The sequence below is a fragment of the Panthera uncia genome, chromosome D4, assembly GCF_023721935.1.
Source record: "Panthera uncia isolate 11264 chromosome D4, Puncia_PCG_1.0, whole genome shotgun sequence".
NCBI classification, from domain to species: domain Eukaryota; kingdom Metazoa; phylum Chordata; class Mammalia; order Carnivora; family Felidae; genus Panthera; species Panthera uncia.
Window position 1 is genome coordinate 20501436 of NC_064807.1, and position 22132 is coordinate 20523567.

The following is a 22132-nucleotide window of genomic DNA, read 5'->3' on the forward strand; positions in this document are numbered from 1 at the left end:
CCTCACAATCTGCTTTGCAAGAAATAGCCCACGCCCAAATGCGCACCTCATGTGTTTTAAATAATACAAAGAATATTGTTTCCAAGACAACTTTGATGAAATGTCAGCTTTCTCTAGGTTCTAAACCCACATAAGAAGCATTGTTATCCTCATCCCTGCTGGGTAATTTGTATACTACAGTAGTTTGTTTGGAAACATGCCTGTTGTTCTTTAAAATATGCTTAATGCTAGATTAGAGAACAGATTTTTTTTTTTTCTTCTGTTTATGCAAGCTCATTTCTAAAGCATTTAAAATAAAGAGCTTGGGCATGTATGGTATTTAAAAACCCTTCACATGATGTTTTTAAAACAGATCAATTTCAGCATTAAAATGTTAGGAATTCAGCCAAGGAAAATTCAACTTGGATTGTATAGCTGTAATGATAATGTATTATAACCATCTTCTTTGAAAGTGATTGTACCAGCAGAGTTGAACCTGGTGAATTACATAATTTAAAAGTGTTTGCCAGAACACTGTTGTAAGGGTATTATTCAAGCCTTTCCTAAACAAAAGCAAAATGAAAGATGGATTTTATTATGAGGTACTTAAATCACAAGAATAGTCGTCACAAAACATCTAAAGATAACTTATTTGAATTGAACAGAAGGTCATATGTCTGAAAGTCAGTTATCACACTTAACTACTTGGCAGCATATTAGGATGTAAGGGAGCATGATTTCTGGTTTTTTGCTTCTTTGGCTTGAATTAAAAATGAGTTTGCTTATTACTTACCAAAAAGTATTTTCAAGTCCAGAGGATCTCAGAGATTGAGACTTTATTGATTTGAGCTATTGGCTTCCACGTTGTTAGGCAGTTTCTATATCACTCAGTTATTTAGGCATATCATTAATCTTTTAAAAACTTTTTTTAAAGGAAAAAGCTCATACGTTCTTAGTTCACCCTCAACCCAGTAGCCCCGTGTCTGCATCACATGAGGAGTGTTTTTATGGGTCTGTTGCATCTTGTCTGCTGCTGCCCTCATTCATTCAAGTTCTTGAGTAAGAGGATGTTTTGGAGGGCCAAGTTCATCATTTTGCAATATAAATATTGTTCCTTTGGAGAAATGCTACAGGTTGAATTCCTTAGTACTTTAAAATGCTGGAGATGAGGCAAGACTCTGAAAGAAATTAGGAGGAGGTGGGAAACCTTTAAAAAGCCAGTGCCTCTGCCTTGACACTGAGACCACGTGCATGTGGTGAGAAAGTCATCTAGATAGGATAGTTCCTGAGACATTTCAGTGACATTGCCACTGTTCCAGAGGGTGGGGGCAGGGAAGTACAAAAACTGAGAGAGAAGAAGGCCATATGAAGACGAGCAGAGATTGGAGTTACGCAGCCACAGATAGAGCAGTACTAAGGATTGCCAGCAACCACCAGAAGCTGGAGTGGCAAAGGATTCTTCCTTAGAGACTTCATTGGGAGCTTGACCCTGCTGACACCTTGACCATGACTTCTAGCCTCCCCCTCCACGAGAGAAGACATTTCAGTTGTTGGTGGTGGGGTTTTTTTCTTTTCTTTTTTTTTTTTTTAACGTTTATTTTAGAGACAGAGAGAGACAGAGCATGAGTGAGGGAGGGGCAGAAAGAGAGGGAGATGCAGAATCCGAAACAGGCTCCAGGCTCTGAGCTGTCAGCACAGAGCCCGATGCGGGGCTCGAACCCATGAACCGCGAGATCATGACCTGAGCCGAAGTCGGACGCTCAGCCGACTGAGCCACCCAGGCGCCCCCATTTCTGTTGTTTTAAGCCATCCAGTTTGTGGGAATTCGTACGGCAGCCTTAGGAAACTAATGTAGCCTCCAAGAGTCAAGTTTATCTGTCAGTTTTGTCCCATCACTCAGTGTAGCAACTGCTAAATGATGCTTAATACAGTGAGCATCTCCACATAATAAGCCTCAGGACTGTTCTTTGTTAAGTGTTGTTAAAATTTTGCTCTTCAGTGGCTAGCCAAGGACAGGCACCGTACTTAGGCTCTGGGGATATAGTATTGAAAAAGACCAGTGTCCACCCTCACGGAGCTCACATTTCACTGGGGAGAGAGACATTCATTCTATGATTAATGACGAAATTGCCTCAGTGACTTTTATGTAGCCTGCCTTCTTGTTCTTTTTTTTTTTTTTTTTTTTTTTTTTCATTGTCTAGAATCCTGATTGACCTTTAGAATGCAGCCTTAGGTGATGCGACAATCCGCGCGTCCTTGTCATCGCCTCGTGAGTTTGTGTGGCGACGTACGGTTGTGCAGGAGCACAATTCATGGTGCCCGGGGTGGTCCATCCGCTTTCTCCACAGTCCTGTGCGGTGGCCCCGCGGATGCCACGTTTCCTCTCGTGTCTCCATCGCCCTTCAAAAAAGTAAAGTGGAGACTCCACAACTTTTCCTTCTCTAGAGCTTTTCTTTCTCAATACACATTTTAATGTCCTTTTCATCTTTTATATTTCTAGAGTTTGTAAATTTTCACTTCATACTTGTTTCATAGACTGCTTGGCCCAAGTAGAATAGATTTGAACCCAGACCTGTCCTACCTAATGAAGCAATCCCCTTTGTCATTCTCCTGTCATTCCTTCTGTCCTCTTTTATTGATGATGCCTTGTTGCTCTGTATATGGTTTCTTTTGACGCAGCACACAGGCACCATTTCCTGGGCCTCCTATTAAAATCAGAGGGTCGTCTTTCAGTATCTGCCCTGTTAGTTTGAGCTCCTTTATCTTAGGGATTCAAGTTTCTTCCTATATAAGGAGGGGGTGGGGGGGAGGTTGAAGTAGACAGGTGCTTGTCAAATATTTTAATGAGGATAAACAGACAATGTGAGTTAACTGCAGATTTAGTTAGATACAGGGCAGGGCCGTCAGGAGTGTATTTTGGACAGACTCTCAAAGGGGATCTCCACGGTGCTGGACAGTGGGCCATACTTAAGATAGTAGGGGACTAGATGTTGTCCCCTAAAGAGGAGCACTTACCAGCCTTGTTCAGCAGAGCCTGTCGCGGCCATTAGCCTCACGTGGAGGAGGCCCACGGTGGACTTCACATCCCAGTATTGCTATCCCCACTCACTGTGTTCCACCAAAGGGCAGAGGACACGAGGTGCCATCCAGGAGTGCTTGAAAGGACCTGCTGTCTGCACGTCTTGTTTGATAGCTTGATCCCTTGTCTAGACCCACTCTCCATGGGGTCTTGATCCCTTGTGTAAACCCACTATCCACTGCTTAATTAGCATCAGCCTTCAGGTTGCATAGTTCTTCGTGTGGCTGTTCGCCTTGGGTTTCCCCATTCCTTCATCTCACAGTAATGGTAGATTTATAACTGTCCTCATAACTATGATTAAATGTCTCAATTCTTTTGCTTTATGTGGCGTTCTTGGCCACTTAATTACACTACATTAAATGGTATGTTGTTGCTGTCAGTGCAGTTGGATTGCATCGTGGATAGCATCTTTGGATATTTTGAAAAATGTTCCTATCCTACAATCGGAGCTTGTAAACCGAAGTGCTGAGCATGCATAAATGCGCTTTAAGAAATTATTTCTTTATTACTGTTTAGTTGAACTGATGGTGACACTAAACATCAAGACTTTGATGTTTTATACGGCATTCTTCCCCACTAATTAACTTCATTAGTGCAGTTAATTAGTGGGGAAGAATGCCGTATAAAACATCAAAGTCTTGATGTTTAATCACAGCTTAAAAAAGAAGTTTTATACTCTTCGATTGCCAAACACATTCCAATTAGCCGAAGGAAGGTCACACATTCTGTTTTCCCGCGTGTCTTCCAGGCTTTTCCTGACTTCTGGTTGACCATTGGTTACTTGAGCCTGAGTGTTGATCTACTAGGCAAGCTGACAGTGGCATGTGGAGGGTGAAATAACTTCCCACAAGCTAAAACCCATCATATCTGAGAGACTCGGTTTCTGCAGAAGTCAGTGAAGACTTCCTGTAACGTGCCGAGGCAGGGAAAATTACTCTCAAGGAGTAATGGGTATTTGTTTTTCTGTTGGACTAATTTTATTATCAATTTAGAGCCACTCTGTCTTCCTATATGTTACCGTTCTGAGCCACCTAACGTCTGAGAGGCACATTTCCTTAATGAGCTCAGACTGCAGAGCTGAGGAAACAGGTGTGGTTTAAAGGGATAGGATGTAAGTGGGGACCCTACAAAGTTGATTATACGAATTCTTCAGTGACCAGTAGTCAGGCAACAAGAACAACAAGAACTCCTTCTCAGGTCATTTCCCTGTGGTGTGTGTGTGTGTGTGTGTGTGTGTGTGTGTGTGTGTGTGTGTTTTAAATCAAGCGGGGTTTACAATAGCATAATGTGATTCAGATTAGCAATTATTGTAATTGACCTTGGCGATGAGTATCCTTGGCTTTTACCACAGTTTACTTAATACCTGAGGATGGCCAATTATCTCATAATGCCCACTTTATTGAGATTATCGTTTTAATTATGGCACTCAAAATACATCACTTTGTCAGCATTGTAGAGTCATGCATGGGAACACCACATTCAGGCGTTCAGAAATGGGTAAAGAGGATGTCGCCTCATCTTGTGACACAGTTGTGATTGTTTTCTCTCTCCCAACTCCAAACTATGATTTTGAAATATGTTATTTCTTACCGGTTAAATGTGGGTCATCCCGGCAAGAACAGCCACAGGGAGATAAAGTCTGGGATGCTGTTGCTGCTCCTGGGCTCATTGTGCCCTCTGAAAGGGCTGGAGGTGACTTGGTATTAATAGGTAGGTGGTTCTAGTTGATTAGGAGTACTAATTGACAGCAGTCGCAGCACTGCTGATTATCTGAATACGCCTGAGGTCAGAGGTTCTCAAAGATAGAGCCACCCACCCGGGGGCTTGCAAAATTGGCCAGGCCCACTCCCCATTCTGACTCTTTTGCTCCAGGGCAGGGCACAGGTGAGGCTTTTTTTTTTTTTTTTTTTTTTTTAAGCTCTTTGGGCAAGTCGGTCATGAGGCCAGGGCTGAGAACCACTGCCTAGTCCTTGAATTGCCCCCCACCTGCTTGTCTCATCCTGTGACACTATCCCAGAGAAAGGGCACCTTTCTGTCCTCGCTGCTCTGTGTCTTACTCTCCTCCTCTTCCTCCTGGACTTAGCCTCTCCTTCCCCACATGCCTGAAATCCCCTCAGCCCAGGTGTGGACCCTGGCAGCACTGTCTCCTCCTTCCCAGGCAGTGCCTGGCCTACTCTCCCATAGGAGTCTCAGTGGGTAGATCTCACCCCCCAAAATGTCTCACATGCTCTTATAACCCGGTTTTCTGTTTATCACAGATACAGGTCTTCCTTCCTTCTTTCTAAGTTTCTTTGAGTAGCGATCAGCATTTATTCTGCAGCGTCTCTCTCAAATATCTAGTGTACCACTTTGTGGAAATATAATTCTGGTTGATTAGATCAATTGTGTGTTCCCACCCCACCCCCTTCCGTGATCAACCTGGAGGATGCCATTCACATGTTTCCCCGTCGTCCCATGAGCACCTTAAGGTTAAGTGCATTCTTGTGGGATACCTAGGAAAGGACAGGAGCTCTTTGTTTTTCCAGTACAAACGTATATCACGGTGAAGATGAGTGAAGTATGTGGACAAGCTGGATTTCCATTCTGATTCTATAAACACATATATATACCTACACACACCCTGCAGCATACACATACTTCTGTGTGTGACACATACACGATCGCGTGAAGTGAGTCGCCGGATCATACCTCCCCATCTCTCGAATCCATCCTCTTCGCCCCTTCTCCAGTGCCCCCTCCAGTCCGAGTCACCTGCATCTGCCCTGGATCACTGCCTCCCTGCTAACTGGGTTGGTAAAAGCAGGGACACAGAAGTGATGAAAGCTCAGTTTTGATGATCTGAAGCAAAATGCTGTTGTTTTAATTTTAGTATAATTGCAAGGTTTATGTTGTGCACCTAGTATTGTTTTTATTTTTAATTACCAGGGGGTGGAGGTAAGTAAGCAAGGTGGTCTTTTCCGGTTTTAAGTGCTCTGAAAAGTCTTAACTCTGGTCCCCCTCTAACATAGAACTTTCCAGAGATCTGACCGATTTTGAGAACATGTGTCATCCCCCCGTTCTCCTCAGTGGCACTCAGAATTAAACAGACTTCCCCATGGCCTGCTGAGCCCCGCACAGCCCAGCCCTCCCGCTGTCCGGCACCAGCCCCTCATGCTGGCCCTCCAGGGTCGGCACCCAGGCCTCCTGCCTCTCTGTCCACAGCGTTCTCCTGGCCGTCCACCTGGTTGGCTCCAGCTTTTGCTCCCACTGTCAGCTGAATGTCATCTCTCTGAGAACCAGTCCCTGGCCACCCTGTCAGGACGCTGAAGGTTAGCATCCTGTTTATCTCCTTTGTAACATGTTGCCGTTGGCACTTACTAATTTTTTATTACTATATCAATAAGTTTATTTTGATGCCCCCTACTACAACAGGGGTGCTCTGAGGGGTACTGTGTGCTCAGTCAGTGCCTGGCCCACCCCACCCCACCAGTCCTAATGCCTTACTCACCTTAGGGTCATTTGTCAAACTTCGGTGAGGTTGGGGTTGCGAGCGTAGACTTTATTCTACTACCCCGGCTCACGGTCATGTCAGAAGGTGTGCTCGACGTGAATCCTACGAATGAGAGAAAAGAGCAGAACTTCTGAAGAGGGCACCAAGCCAATAGGGCAGGTAGATGCCCAAACTAGAGAATCTGCTGGCTGAAACGTTTGAATCTGGGCAAGTAGTGGGGTGGCCTTTGCCCAGAACCTGAAGAACTGCCCATTTGCCTCTGTCAAAGGCAGGCCAGTAGGAGACAGTGCGGCCGCGCTCCAGGCCTCCCGTTGCCTGCTTGGGCTGTGGCTTCTCGGGCAGATGCCAGAAATACGCATGAAAGAAAGGTCAGTATGCTTGCCATTTCACGTGGCTATCTCATTTCATCTTCATGACAATCTGGTAGGACAGGTATCTTTATTTTACAGGGATGAAAATTGAGGCCTCGGGGTTAGTTTGCCAGAATCACACAGCTAATAAGTTGCTGGAGCTGAGATTTGGAACCAGAGCACTCTCTCTGTCCAGCTTGTGATTATTCCATTCCATCCCCTTCCCTCTAGACTCGACAGCACCGAAGCACTGGTGCCGTCTTCACTTCGTGTCCCCAGTGTCTCACCACACTGCCGGTACAGAAGGAGCATTCGGTTAACGTTGTGGGATTTTACTGGCATCGCTACATGAGACTGCTTGCGAAGTCTTTGTTGTTCCTTAGATAGAGGAGTAAGGCCTCATGTTTTCATCTGCCAGCCAGTATTGAAAGCACTTCGACAAAATCACCCTCCGTCCCTCTGCTCTGGCTGGTTCCGTTCAGGGCTGCGGATGGCCTCTCTGACCCACTCTCCGTTCCCAGTAGAAGTCCTTGGCCATGTGTTTTCGCAGACTTTCAGTGGCTCACGGTCTATGGCATGACATTTGATTAATCTAGTACTGGATGCTTTGATGTATATACAGAGTTCTAGGACATTCTGCATCTAACTTCTGTGCTCCGGGTATTTACACACCCAAACGCTAGCAAGAGGATAGACGGTTGACTGTGTTAGCAGAGGGCTATCCTGCCACGGGACACATGTGCTTGAGTGTATGCGTGGGTGCCTGTGGAGAGGGAGACAGGGGACACATCCACACCGTGAAAGTCACACCCACACTCTGAGTTACTTTTGTCGTCATCCAGGCAGTCAGCTGGCACTTACTGGACCGTCCATATGTTACAAAGTGCAGGATTCCTTTAAGCCGTATTTAGTATTAAATAGCAAAGGCCTACCACTGGGCTAGTGTGCTTGCTTTTTAATAAAATAGTGATTGATCAAATGGTGTCCACCTCATTTCTCACCGTGGTGAGTGAGAGCATTTTCTCGCCGTCCGTTTTCAGCATGCTGCTATTACCGCACCATTTAGCTCGATGCCAAATTGCAGTTGGCGCCATTCACTTCTGTTTACTCGAGTAGTGCCGTAGTGATTAAATGTCACTGGGTACACCGAGTATACAAAAGTAATTAACCTAAAAGGACATGTTAGAATAAGGGTCAACAACCTCTTTAGCCCACGCTGCCACCAGCAAGACTTAAGCGTTGACAGAGGTGTTGATGGCAGGGCAGGGACCAGGTGAGGAGTGGGAGGGAAGGAAGAGTCAAGGTCAGAGAACAGGAGCCGGAGACCAGCACCCACAGTTGTTTGCGGTGGCAAGTGGACACCTCTGAGACGTGTTCTGCAAGGCCCCTTACAGTTTCGCTCTCTGACCTATGATCGAGTGGTGGGAGGGGGTGGGATTCGACCAACATGTCAGCGCTGGTTAGTGGAAGGAGTGTGGTTTCCTGGTTAGACCAGACTCATCTTGCTTGGCACACACTTGGCGAATCAACCTGTTTCTCCAGTGTTTTGTGTATTTTGTCAGCCCTGCATCTTTAGATCTGCTTGTCAAATGAAAGCCGCTGCTTGAAATCATTTCTTGGGAAAGATTGGAAATTGTATCTCCGAGTGTCTGTGTCTCTTTTGTTTTCATTCGTCAGTATACTGAAATCACTTTGTTAAGCTGATTGATACTCATGCTGTATGTTGCTTTACATGCTAAAAATTTACATAAAACTCTAGTCATCTGTGACTGAACAATCAGCCACTATAAAGCTCTTTTTAAAAAAACAAGAATTATGTCTGTCTGCCCTATACGGGGCTGTTTCTTTCATCACCTGTGTGTGGTGACTTACTATCCATTAAAAAAACATGAGGACTGAAGGTGGTTTTTTTTTCCCCTTCCTTTTACCACATCCCTCCTTGGGAGATAAACATTTCTAGGAGATCCCCAGGGATCACTATTCTCTAAATGAGCAGCCACAGAAAAACTGCTGATGCCTGCATTCTTCTTGTGGTCGGTCTGTCAGGCAGGATTCATTTAAATCTTGCCTTTTCAGTGGTCAGACTTGAATAAGATTTGTTTCTCCCTGGTCACAGGCAGGTGATGAGTACATGATGAAAGACGAAGGAGAGCCAGTTGAAAAATGTCTCCCTTGTGTAGAAGATTTATCTCTTTCAGAATAAGAAAAATTGGTGGCCTTGATAGTGTCACGTTTATGCAACAACAAATACTTCCTGTGTGTTCACCCAGAGGTCAGATCCTGTGCCCTTGCTGGTGGGGAACAACCAGGGTAAAGCTACCACCTTTGACCCTCTTTCCACCTGGCGTCATTCCGCCCTCTGTCCCAGTTTTAATTTTTGTACTGCTTCCTCTTAGTAGCTTTACGGCATAATCCTGAAGATTGTCTTGTCACTGTATCACTTTCAGAATTACCACTTTTGACTTTTGAAGGCTGCCTCCTTCCTTTGGTGTGCCTACACACACCACACCTGCACTGGCGTCCCCCCGCCCCCCGGCCCCAGGCAGCTGCTCTTCTGGCTGTGACAGTCATTATACTGAGTGCTGAGAACACAAAGTAATAAGGCACAGTAGCTTTTGCCCTTTGGTAACGCACAACTTCTTCTCTCCGGGTAACACGAAAATAATATGGGAACAAGCAAACGTAGGCATGCGTGTGGATACAGGAACAGATCAAGTTTTGTACTCACTGATTTGTTCAGCAGCTATTCATTGAGGCACCAAACCAGGGGCATGGTCCCTGCCTTCGTGGAACTCGAGTCAAATACAAGGGACAAGAAAATAATAAGAAAATAATGGCTGTAGTATAAATGCTAGGATGGAAGTAAATAAGGGGCTATGATAGAGATTTCCAGGAGAGATCTTCTTGGGTAATATCACCAACAAGACCTTTCAGAGAAAGTGGCATTTAAGCTGAGACATAAAAGGTAAAAAACGCTAGCCACTTGGACTGGGGAAGAGTTCTTGGCAGAAGCCCATGCTGTGGGATGAAAGAGCATGGGATGTCCGGCTCTCTGACAAAGAGACTCTGAGCTCAGATTGGAGAAGGGAGGCAGTGGCCGGGTCAGGCCTGTTGTACTTCTGTGAAGTGCCAGATTCTTACATTAATAGGCATGATTCCCATTGTGGCTTTAGGATCTTTGAGACCTCTGTCATCCAGTATGGTAGCCACAAGCCACACGTGGCTGTTAAAGCCCTGGAAACGTGGCCAGTCCAAATCGAGACTGGCTGCAAGTGTGAAACGCGTGCCAGATTTTGAAGACCTCGTACTAAAAAAATCACGTAAAATGTCTCAGTGCTGGTTTCGATATGGATTGTACGTTGAATGGTATTTGGGGATACGGCGGTTTAAGTGTATGACTAAAACTAATTTTACTGTTTCCAATTCTTAAAAATCTGGCTACTAGAAAAGGTCTAAATACGTATGCGGCTCACATGATGTTTATGTTTGTTGGGTCTGTTCTAGAGCACACACTTGAGTGTTTTAGTGAAGGACCTTACGACCAAATTGAGTCATCACTGAAAACTGTTTTGCCGTATTGAGGTGGCAGACAAAGACCTGGAGTTTCCGATGAGCCCCGTCAAAACTGTAAGGCAGCCTAGCCTGCCTTTGAATTGATACACTGTTGTTTCCTTCCGTGTTCCTGCGGAACTACCCTCCGATGTTGTAGAGAATATTTGCATCCGTAATACATAAGGATATATAGGAGGCTCTGTGGAGTTAACACTCTTTGGAAGAAAAAAAGGTTTAGTCTTTGAAATAGATTAAAACAGTTTACTGGAAAAAATAGCAACATGAAAAGGCTTTCTTTTCCAATAAATTTTAATAGTTACTAAAATGAGGATCCTGGTCCATTAAGACATAGCTTTTGCCAAGTCTTCGAGCTGAGTCACTTCTTTTCTCGGAGCAGCTGCTCTACTTCAGCTTCTTTCAAAGCAGCTGGTAGAAGTCGGTGGATATTTGGATTCAGGAACAGAACACAGTGCAAGTGTAGGTCCAAAGTCAGTCACCTTCCCAGAAAACGTAGGAAGGAAATTTTTGCCAGTCCCCCCTTTTTGTTTTTAGGGCGGTCAGACTCACGTATCGTGTCGTAGTTGTCAGCGCGACTTGGTAACATTGATCATAAGGCAGCAGTGAATGAATGATCTAGGATGTATTTTATGGGTGCTGTACTAAAAAAAAAAAAAAAAAAAATTCCCAGAGGAAGGTGGCAGGTGCTCGTGACTGTAGTTTACAGAGCGCGTACAAGATTATAAATCTTGTCTGTTTACGAGGGAAGGGAACTCTTGACGGAGGACAGACACACGTAAGAATGTTAGGTCTTGTGGACTTTAAGGAGGCCCATTGGATTGAAGGGCATGCGGCGGCTTTGGGGCGATCAGTCCGGATCAGAGATGGGACTTCTGAGCAGTATCTGTGGGCTCACTTCTCCTGTCCCCTCTCATTCTCCCAGTTGCTTCCTCATGTAACCCACAGTTTGGCCCACGGGCAGACAGTGGCTGTCCGGAGAGGGAAGCTGAGGTGGCCACACAAGGACCAGACCTGTGTCTTTGGTGTCAGAGCATCACACAGCAGCAGCAGCTCAGCTCGCCAGCTAAAGTAACTGTGTTTAATGAAATTTCTGGGGTGGAGCCAACAGCTTTATTCCAGGAAGAGGAAATAACATTCAAGAAAACCCAGGAGGACATTAAGATAATGTCCTAATTTAAAATCAATTCTATTGATACCTTATAAATTATTATAGCGTTTTATCCTGACCAAGTAATACATAATGCTGAGGCCATGGAAACAAAACACGAATGACTGAATATGCAAGTGCTGTGTATTTTACTGCACGAAGGAAAAGATATGTGGGACTTTTGTATTCTAAGTATTTTTAACTCCCGGGGCCTTACTGGAGGGCAAGGTGTAGGTTTCATCCATCTTTGTTTGTCCGTGCTTAGTGGGTATTCAGCAGATACTTGCCGAAAGAGTCCATGAGCACACTGACCTTGTGTGGTGGTTCCACATTAGCATAGGAGTAGCGGCTCTTCACAGGCTAGCTACTGCGTTCACAACATGCACTCTCCTTTCATCTTGGCAGCAGCCTTCCCAGCAAGGACTCCACTCAGCCTTGGTTTGCCCACTGGGAAACTGAAGCTTAGAGACGTTCATTAACTCGTCCAAGGTCACACAGCGGGCGGTACAGCCTAGTTTGGCCCACCTGCGCTGACTCTAGGACCCATTCCGTACCCACTGTGGACACTGCCTCTCTTGTGAATCTTTCCTCTTTCAGCTCCTCTTGTTTGGTCGAGTTTTGATTATCTGCCAGAGACATTTATCTTGACCCAGGTATCTCTTACCAGGAGAGAAGCAGAAAGGCAAAGACAACAATAGAACATTTTAAGGAATGTGTTGCTCTTGTCATGTTGTGGAAGGTGAAACATTTATTAAGAACAGACTCATTACTTTATATGGAGATTATACTTTAACAAGGGCAGGTCTTCAGAAAGTCCCAGTCATTTTTGAAGGTGAATTTTGATTTATGCTAATTTGAAAAAAGCAAGTTCTGTGAGGGTTATATACAGATTGTGTTTTTAATGACTTCCTTAATCAAGCAGGTTATTTTAAAAAAGTCTTACTGTAATGAGCAGTAAACTGACACCGGTGACTGGCTTAGAGCCCCACCATATTCAGGTCTTTCACCAGCAGCATGCTATAAATTTTAAGCTAATTTACATAAATTTGCATGTGTTCTGAGTCAGTATGTAAGATGTATATATTTTAGCCAAATATGTTTTATGTTTTAATTTTTCCAAATTGAGGATTATTTTCTCCATCTCTTCTGGTTGTTTTTCTAATGGGTGGGATAATCAATGTTACAATGTTGTATCCGTTTTAAAGAGCTGTATGAATGTAAATAATAAGCATTTTGTGTAATACTGTACAATAAAACCTCAGTCAGGAATGCACTGGGGTATGCTACTGTGTTTGGTAAATATAGGTGATTCAGGATACTACTTTCACTTCAGAACTTAAAGTATTTCATAACTCTGGAATGCTTTGAGGACTAGTGAACATATCGATGGCAGGGTGACTCGTGATTGAAGGGCTCCTCCTGAAGGCCCTTCTGCTGAGGATGCGGGGTGGGCAGAGTCCCTGCTGATCTCCAGCAGTACCTTGGCCTTTCTGAACTCAAGAAAGTCAACAATATTCATGTCTGTTTTAGTCATCTAGGGTTTGTTTTTTTGTTTTTGTTTTGTTTTTGTTTTTGCTTGAGGACTTTAGTTATGGCACCAGTGAAGGGTCAGCCAGCCTCTTGAGCCTGACTTCTCCATCCTTCCCTCCCCCACTGCCATTAACAGACTTCCTCTGAATTGTCCCTCATCTAAACTAATTCCCATACTGAATGAACTACAGTCAGACTGACAGTATAATTAATGGTCTAAACCAGGCTGGTTTTGAGAATAGAGGAGGCCTGGACAGCAGTTGTAAGGTAGGGGCAAAACCCCAGCCGGATTTTCATGGTATCCTCTTGTCCCATCATTATCCCCTTTATCTGATGGTTTTACTCTTTGGTACCAAGTAGATGGGGTGTTCGAAGGCTGTAGCTAATGAACAGACCATATCAAATGTGTTTGAGAGTTTTTGATCATGGTTCTTCAACCATTCCTTCTGGTTGGAATCTTGGAAGCGGGCAGGGACATACACCCACTGCACTTCGTGAATGGCAAGCAGCCTTAGCTTGATGTGCGTTTGAAATCAAATTAGAAAGTCCGACGTGGAGGTGGCATTTCTAGTCCTGCCTGCAGTATCGAACCAAAACCTTTACTTTGTTGAAAGGAGATGTGTTTTGGTTCGTAGCAGTCTGTTGAAACCCTGTCATCACAGACCATCTGTATATCTGTGCTGAGGGCTAGTGCTACACAGATGCCAAGAATAATCCTTATGTGGGGCTCCACATAGAAGGTCCACACCAGCTCTGTAGTAAATAGCATGCAGTTCTCCGTCATAGTGCCGAGTTGCTGCTGCCGAGGGGCTCAGTTCTGTGTCTGGGACCTTGCCTTGTACTTCTTTACGTAGGTTCTTTCTCCTAGTCCTCAGCACAGCCCAGTGAGGAAATGGGCGGGGTGTTCTTGTCCCAGACCACAGAGAGACAAACTGGGCAGCATCCCCAGGGCTACACAGCTATTAAGTGGAAAACTCTAGACTCAAATCTAGACAGGCAGTCTGACTCCAGACAGATGCTATTGCCTGCTAGTAAAATCTGTGCTACCTGTTATTAAAATTAGCTAATTGTAACAACACTATTTCTTGGGGTTTTTTGGGGGGCGATGGTGTGCTTTATAGAACTCTTTGTCATACGTGGTCGTCTTTGAAGTGGCAGAGGAGTAAAGGTGAAGGGACGGGGCCATCCATTTCAATTGAGGGACGTGTCTGTTTTCCATCTGACTTGGTCAGTAATAACCTTAGTAAAGTCTTGGTTGGGTTTCAAACCAGGATCTATCATTTTTCTCATTTGAAGATAAAATATGATTTATGATGTTAGGAGTAACTCTTGTAAAGCTTACCTTTTGCTTCCAAAGCAATTGGGATCTCCATATCATAAGACTTACAGATTTTTATTATTTTTTCCCCTGGTCTTTTGTCTGCCTCCTTCCTTTTCTTTCCTTAAACATCTGCTTTGTTCTTTTTAATATCCCAACACAAGTGTTTTGTTTTTAAAAATACAGAGCTTTTGGGACACCTGGGTGGCTCATTCAGTTAAGCGTCTGACTTCAGCTCGGGTCATGATCTCACAGTTGATGAGTTCAAGCCCCACGTCAGGCTCTGTGCTGACAGCTTGGAGCCTGGAGCCTGCTTCAGATTCTGTGTCTCTCTCTCTGTTCCTCCCGCGCTTGTGCTCTGTCTCTCTCAAAAATAAATAGAGATTTAAAAAAAAAAATTAAAAATACAGAGCTTTTTAGTAAGCATTCACATTTAAGGTCTTTTGCCTTCGAGGCAAAAAGGCCACTTTTTCTGATTGTTATGACCCTCCTTTCTTAATGAATTTGTTGATACGTTCACATGATCAAACGGTAATGAGAAAATGTTTCTGAGTTTGTAGATTTATACAGAGTCATGATGCAGCTCCAGTAAGTTTCCTGTGTAGCAAGCTAGGGGAAATCTAATGTAGGTAAGCTTGTAAAGTAGTGATAGAGAAATAGAAGTACTTCGTAGTGAAAGCATGACTTTGTCTTTACAAGTATTTATTTAACTCCTCCTGTTCACATGCTCAGCAAAGATCCAAGAGGCCTTCCAGTGGCAGAACGGTGGTGTAAGATTCGTGATGGCAGTCTGTGCCAAGTCCAATTTGATTCCAGAGCAATTATGTTATTGGAACATCGCGGATTGCTCCGGTGCCCATTGTGTAGCTTAACCTTTAAATGCTAGTGATAATTAACTACTTTATCCTTCTACCAGGAGACTCCAACATATAACTCTGTTCTGCAGTAAAATTCACAAATAAAATACTGCCCACAGAGCCAGAAACCAGCCAGTTAAGTAAAGCTGTCTGTACATGTATGTCAATAAGTAAGTATAAAGCATAAAGATAAATAAACATTACCATTTAAGTATTGATCTTTAAGAAAGCATTTCATAATTGTTTAAAAATCAATTTTTCCTTTCGGACAAAGTGGAAATGACTTTATCAGTAGAGGGTGTCAGAATCAAAAGACTCAGATTGTTGATAATCATGCACACGTAGAGTTTTTTTTCTTTCTTTTTTTTTGTAAGATATCACATGAGTCGGATGAAGGCATGTGGGAGTAGGTAGAGGAGTAGAGATGAAGGAGACACAGAACTTCCCTGCTGCTAATTCCAAGGGGCGTCACTGCTCAGCTCTCACTGCAATGCATGGTTTCTTGTGGAACCGTCCAGCCTAGTGGTCTTCTGAAAGGGCATGTGTCACTTGAATTTTAGGTTAAGATTGAGGAGCACAAAAGTGATATTTGCTCATTGATGTTCAAAAACATTTCTGGGCAGTTCTCTGCTGCTCACTGTGCCGGGGGCCCCCACCCCCAAGTAACCCACAGACCGTGGTGGGAAGTAACCTTGTAAACAAATAGCCACATATTGATTGCGAGGGCTCTACTCACTGGGTGAACAAAGTGTTAAGGGAACAAAGAGGAATGGAGTGATTAATTCTGCCTGCCAGTGTCTGAGCGAGCTTTAAAAGGTGACATTAGAGCTGGTTCTTAAGAATGAGGATTTCAACAGAAAGATACCGAGGGAAAATGGGCATTCTCATAAACCAGGAAAAAAGGCTACAGATACAATGAAAATGCACAGAGCACTGGGCAACACCAAGCTCGTGGCGCTGAGCTCTAAGGCCTCTAAGGCCAGGGCTCTGGTTTAGGGCATGGACTGAAGGGCTTTGGAAACAGCCACGCTCAGATATGGGATTTTTGTTTTCCCCTAAGGATAGTGGGAAACCATTTGTTGTTTTTAAGGAAGACTGAGAAGTGGTTGAATCTCTCTTTGGGGAAATACGAACCCCAGAAATGTGGAGGATAGACTGGAGACAGGGGAACTAGATATGGGGTTCTGACATTAAATATGGTAGGTAGTGGCTCACAGATGATGTTTGCAGGCATGATTTTAGTGGAGTAATGGTTATAAAAACCTAGTCATGGTGTGAAAATAAAGCAGAAGCATTGAACCGAGTCTTTACAGCTTAGGAACAAGGGTTGGAACTGCATGGAAATACGTGAAAATGAAGCAGTCCAGTTTTAAAAATTATTTGGCTTCTAATGTTTTGTTTCAGCCTTCCGCCTTACTGAGTAACGCGTGCCATCTTTTCTGCCATTAAGCTTAAGGGTGAATGAACAGGGATAGTTACAGGGTTTGACGCCTACAATTTATTGCATTCATTGAAAGCGCTGAGAGAGAATGCCAAAGGAAGGAAGGGTTTAGAGATACCCAGCCCTGTCGTTGGGAACCCACTCACTGTCCTTCTCATCTTCCTTTGCCACCAAACCCCTACCCCCTCTCCTTCCTGCCTTTGAAGCTGGTGGTGGAGTTGCCATCAGCACAGCTGACCACTAGGGGGTGGTGTCTTGGTAGAGATACTGGCGGGGCTGGGGGGGGGGGGGGGGGGAGGGAAGGAAGTTAATTGGTTTTCCTCTAACAACACACTTTGAAAGTTTAGCCACAGAAGAGAATGTGGCGTTAAGGTTCGGAAGAAGTGAAATGGAATACAGGGCCACAAGTTCTGGATATCACACTCCCTCCCCCATAGTTAATTTAAAAGCCCTTATAAATGTGTATCTTTTTTTCTTTTTAAGTTTATGTATTTTGAGAGAGTGCATGAGCTGGGGGACGGGCAAAGAGAGAGGGAGAGAGAGAGAATCCCAAGCAGGCTCCATGCTGACAGGCGCTCCAGTGTTGTGTATCTTTATAATACCATCAGACTAAGATAAAGGAGGAAAAAAAAGTACAAAGGTTAGTTTTATATGAGAAGAATAAAAGTTATCAATGAGGAAGGGCTTTACGGAACAGTTTCCTGAATTGATTCAGATGGCAAGGCGGAGATATTCTGGTGGAGATTGTTTGCTGTTCCTAAAACTTGTTTTCTTAACTCCACAAATGTTCTTTCCACCATCCAGCCTGGGTCAGTCTAGCGCACAGAGCCCTGTGCTGGTGCCCTGATGAAGGACTTGGCTTCTCTGGCCTTTACGACCTACCCTCCACAGGTCAGCCCTGCTCCCTCTCTCACACCTCACCTTCATGTCTAGCTAGCTCCTGTTTGGTCTGTCTGGAGCTGAGTCACTAGCCAGTTTGTAAGGTTGCTTCCCGCTTCCATTGACACTTTATTCATTTCTTCATATCTGGTTTTAGATACTATCTAAATATGCCTACCGGTAGCCACCTGGCCTCAATGGCAGACACATCCATTCTCTGTGCTTTCAGTGCTAATTTTTGACGTGTGGGCCTCCTCCACCTGGGACCTCTTTGGAAGGGCAGAAATGACGGACATCACCTGAACCCATACGGGTCGCTCCCGACCGTGTTCCCAAGAGGGAGGGACTGTTTTTTTCTGTTACCTGGTCCTAATGGGGGTTCCAGGGTTTCCAGAGATAAACAAAAAAAAAAAAAACAAAAAAAAAAAAAAAAAGAGCAAGCTTATGAAAACTGTAGGAGTCAGAAAGGAACAAAGTGAATTTTTGCGGATGTTTTGTTTCTGTTCTTATTACTTGCCACTCTGAATCTTCCATGCCCACAAGACAAGGGACGAAGCAAAATTCTGTAAATAGGACCTTAGTGTCACATGATCGCCATTTTTGGGTGCTCAAATTCCCAAAGAGTACCTCTCTTCCCTTTTCTTTGAAGATTTACTAATTTTTCTCCAGGTTGAACTCTAATGTATTTAGTGTTTCTATAATGGCTTAAGATACTGGCTTCCCATCAGCCAGCAAACTTGGTGGGGGTGGGGGGGTGGCTTGCCTTTTTCTTCTTTCCTTTTCTTCTTCTTCTTTTTTTAGTGTTTGTTTATTTATTTTGAGAAAGAGAGTGCAAGTAGGGGAGGGGCAGAGAGGGAGACAGAATCTCAAGCAAGCTCCTAACTGTCAGCACAGAGCCCGATGTGGGGCTCAAAGTCAGGAACTGTGAGATCATGACCTGAGCTGAAATCAAGAGTCAGATGCTTAACCAACTGAGCCACTCAGGCACCCCATTCCTTTTTTTTTTTTTTTTTTTTTTTTTTTTTTTCCCTATCCGCTTCCTTTCTCACTTTTCTAAAGATGCTTTGCCAGTGTAATCAACATCTCCTTTGGACCAGACCCCTTCTGTCTTCTGGATTTGCTGTCCCTGCCTCCTTTTTTATTCCTTGGCTCCCTCTGCCACGTCTCTACACGGTTCGTTCCTTTTATCCCTCATTCCCTTTTCCATTTCTCCTTGGTTTTCTCTCTACACCTCTGTTGCCTTCTTCCTTTCACCTCCTGCCTTCTCTCCTGTCTCCTCCTAAACAGTTTTGCAAGTGTATACTAATGAAGAAGAGGAACATTAAGTCTTAAGTGACTGAAGAACTCACTGTTAAAGGGATGGTCATTTCTCAATGCTGCTTTCTTTTCTAACTCCAGAGTTCTTCAGTATCCCCATCAGCCAGTTTCCGAGGTGCCGAGAAGCACAGAAACTCCACTGACTACTCCTCTGATAGCAAAAAGCAGAAAACTGAAGAAAAGGAAATCGCAGCTCGTTATGTAGGTTCATTCACCTTTGCTTTGGGGGAGGCCAGTTTATTCTGCTTTTTATCAGCAGCTATTTTACCCTTTGACTGTTATCAACCACAATTAGAACACAAGAGAAAAAAAACATCTACTAGGAGAAGAAGCTAGTAATTGCATTTATAGCTGGATCTCAGTGGGCTAGCTGAAGTCCTCTGTGCGTGCAGGTCCGTGCACACGTGTCGTGAGTGAACACAGTGCTTTATCTGGAAGCTAATAGAAGACATCTTAGGTGTTCCATAATATCATTTCTATAGATGTATTTACTTCCCTCTGTGTATTTCAAGGTGGCTGGATTTTCTCTGGTCAACTAGAAATGTTAAGGAAAAATATAAAATCATAGAAAACCTGGTAAAATGCCTAAAATGAATTTGTGCTAAGCAATAAAGCAGGTTTTGTTGACTATAACTTGCAGAGGCACCCAAATGTGTGTCCGGCATGGGTGAAGCTCATTTTTCTTCGGTGACTGGCCCTCCAGGGCACATAGTGAAGGGAACAAGCTGGATGGCACTGGGGAGGATGCAGGCAGTCCCCTCTCTGCCCACTGTGGAGCTGCCCTGCAAGACTGTAGGCCTCAAAACAAGGCTGCAAGCTTGAATTCCCATGTGACATCTCCCAATTTTATTTATTTATTTATTTATTTATTTATTTATTTAAATATAATTTATTGTCAAGTTGGCTAACATACAGCGTATACAGTGTGCTCTTGATTTTGGGGGTAGATTCCCGTGATTCATCGCTTAGGTACAACCCCCAGTGCTCATCCCAACAAGTGCCCTCCTCCATTCCCATCACCCATTTTCCCCCTCTCCCGCAATCAACCCTCAGTTCTCTGTATTTAAGAGTCTCCTATTGTTTGCCTTCCTCTCTGTAACTATTTTTTCCCCTTCCCTTCCCCCATGGTCTTCTGATAAGTTTCTCAAGTTCCACATGAGTGAAAACATTTGATATCTTTTTCTGACGGACTTATTTCACTCAGCATAATACTCCAGTTCCATCCACAGTGTGGAGGTTCCTCAAAAACTTAAAAGTAAAACTACCCTGTGACCCAGCAATAGCACTACTAGGAATTTATCCAGAGGATACAGGAGTGCTGATTCATAGGGGCATATGTACCCCAATGTTTATTTATAGCAGCGCTTTCAACAATAGCCAAATTATGGAAAGAGCCCAAATGTCCATCAGCTGATGAATGGATAAAGAAGATGTGTATATATACACGATGGAATACTATTTGGCAATGAGTAAGAATGAAATCCCAATTTTAAAAGAGTAGCTACTTACCCACAAAAACACTGAGAGAACAAATCACACACAACTATAGGCTGGATTTAGCCGGCCGTGCTAACTTCTGCTCTGGAGTAACAAGCAAGCCATAAGCTTCAGTTTGTTGTGTGTTGTTTTGTTTTGTTTGTTTTTTTACCTGTGAAGCGGAATTATCATATTACCTCCCTTATAATTATCATCACCATGAGGATTAAAGAACATAGTACATCGTTAAGTGTTTAGCCCCGTTTGGCGCAGTTCATTTCTGTAAGATGTGAGGAATTAGTCTGGACTCATCTAGGGTAAATCTGTCCTTTGTGCCTGTGCACTGGGGAAGGAGGTAATGCTTGTCCATTGTCAATGCAGGACAGCGACGCTGAGAAGAGCGACGACAACTTGGTGGTTGACGTTTCCAATGAGGTACGTTCAACCTCCTGCTCTCACCCGCTGTCCCAGTGACTTGTGCCCAAGCAGTTAGTGTGCAGAGTGTGTGCCTAGTTTCTAAAGGGACCCGCTTTTTGTTTACGTGAAGAATTTATGCATTACTAGTTTTCTGTCTTAATCCTTTTTGTATTGATATTCTTTTCCATGAAGTATCAGTGCCTTTTGCTATCACCATGAATGCACACCAGACCTCTGTGGTCAGCCTGCAGGTCTCGCGGACAGGCAGCTTGCAGATGTGTAGGGTACTGATTCTTGTTTTCAAATAAGTACAGCTGACACGGGGACAATGCAGGTGGTGGAGGGGGTATTTGGGGGCGCCAGCCTCCCGCATATTAAAAGTCCACATGTAACTTGCCTTTTTTTTTTTTTTTTTTTTAAATTTAAGTATATAGTTAGCCCACAGTGTTCTATTAGTTTCAGGTGTACCACGTAGTGATTCAGCTAGTCTACACATGATGCTGCCGTGTAGAACTTTGGTTCCGCCAAAACTTAGCCTGCTTTTGACCTGCAGCCTTACTGATAACATAAACAGTCGATTGACACATATTTTGTGTGTTATATGTGTTACATACTGTATTCCTACCATAAAGAAGCCAGAGGAAAAAAATGTTACGAAAATCGTAAGGAAGAGAAAATGTGTTTATAGTACTGTACTGTTAATTTATCAAAAAAAAAAAATCTGCATATAAGTGGACCTGCACAGATCTGCCCCCATGTTGTTCAAGGGGTGACTGTACCATAAATCTTGTATTTTCTTTGAGCTCAGTTCCAGGTATTTTCTTGAGCAACTTGGTGAGTCTTTTATTATCTATTACAGAACATTGTGCACTTCCCCACGCTCTCCGCTAGAGACGTCCACACCCAAGTACTCCAACCTTGTAAATGTGCCGTCCTGCATTAATGCCCTTCGTTCCTTTGTAGGATCCATCTTCCCCTCGAGGGAGCCCAGCACATTCCCCGAGGGAGAATGGTCTGGACAAGACGCGCCTGCTCAAGAAAGATGCCCCCATCAGTCCAGCGTCTATCGCATCCTCCAGCAGCACCCCTTCCTCCAAATCCAAAGAGCTTAGCCTTGTAAGCTGGTCTTCGTCATCTTTCTCGGCGTTGCCTCTTTCGAGATGGTTGGCTTTGATTATTGAAAATTTTCTATTTTTCATATTTTTCTATAGGACTCTTATTTCTAAATATATATGTGTGTGTGTGTGTGTGTGTGTGTGTGTGTGTGTGTGTGTGTGTGTGT

The 22132-nt window shown here is 43.9% G+C and overlaps 1 protein-coding gene across 7 annotated transcripts in view; it reads left to right on the forward strand.

Moving 5' to 3' along the window:
- The window catches only part of TLE4 (TLE family member 4, transcriptional corepressor), a 141601-nt gene that overhangs the window by 98960 nt on the left and 20509 nt on the right, over window positions 1-22132 (forward strand). For all 7 annotated transcript variants that reach the window (XM_049647646.1, XM_049647788.1, XM_049647847.1 and 4 more), the window contains 3 exons: window positions 19039-19158; window positions 20815-20868; window positions 21814-21966. In XM_049647646.1, the coding sequence (XP_049503603.1) occupies window positions 19039-19158; window positions 20815-20868; window positions 21814-21966 (327 nt within the window). The remainder of the gene's footprint in view (window positions 1-19038; window positions 19159-20814; window positions 20869-21813; window positions 21967-22132) is intronic.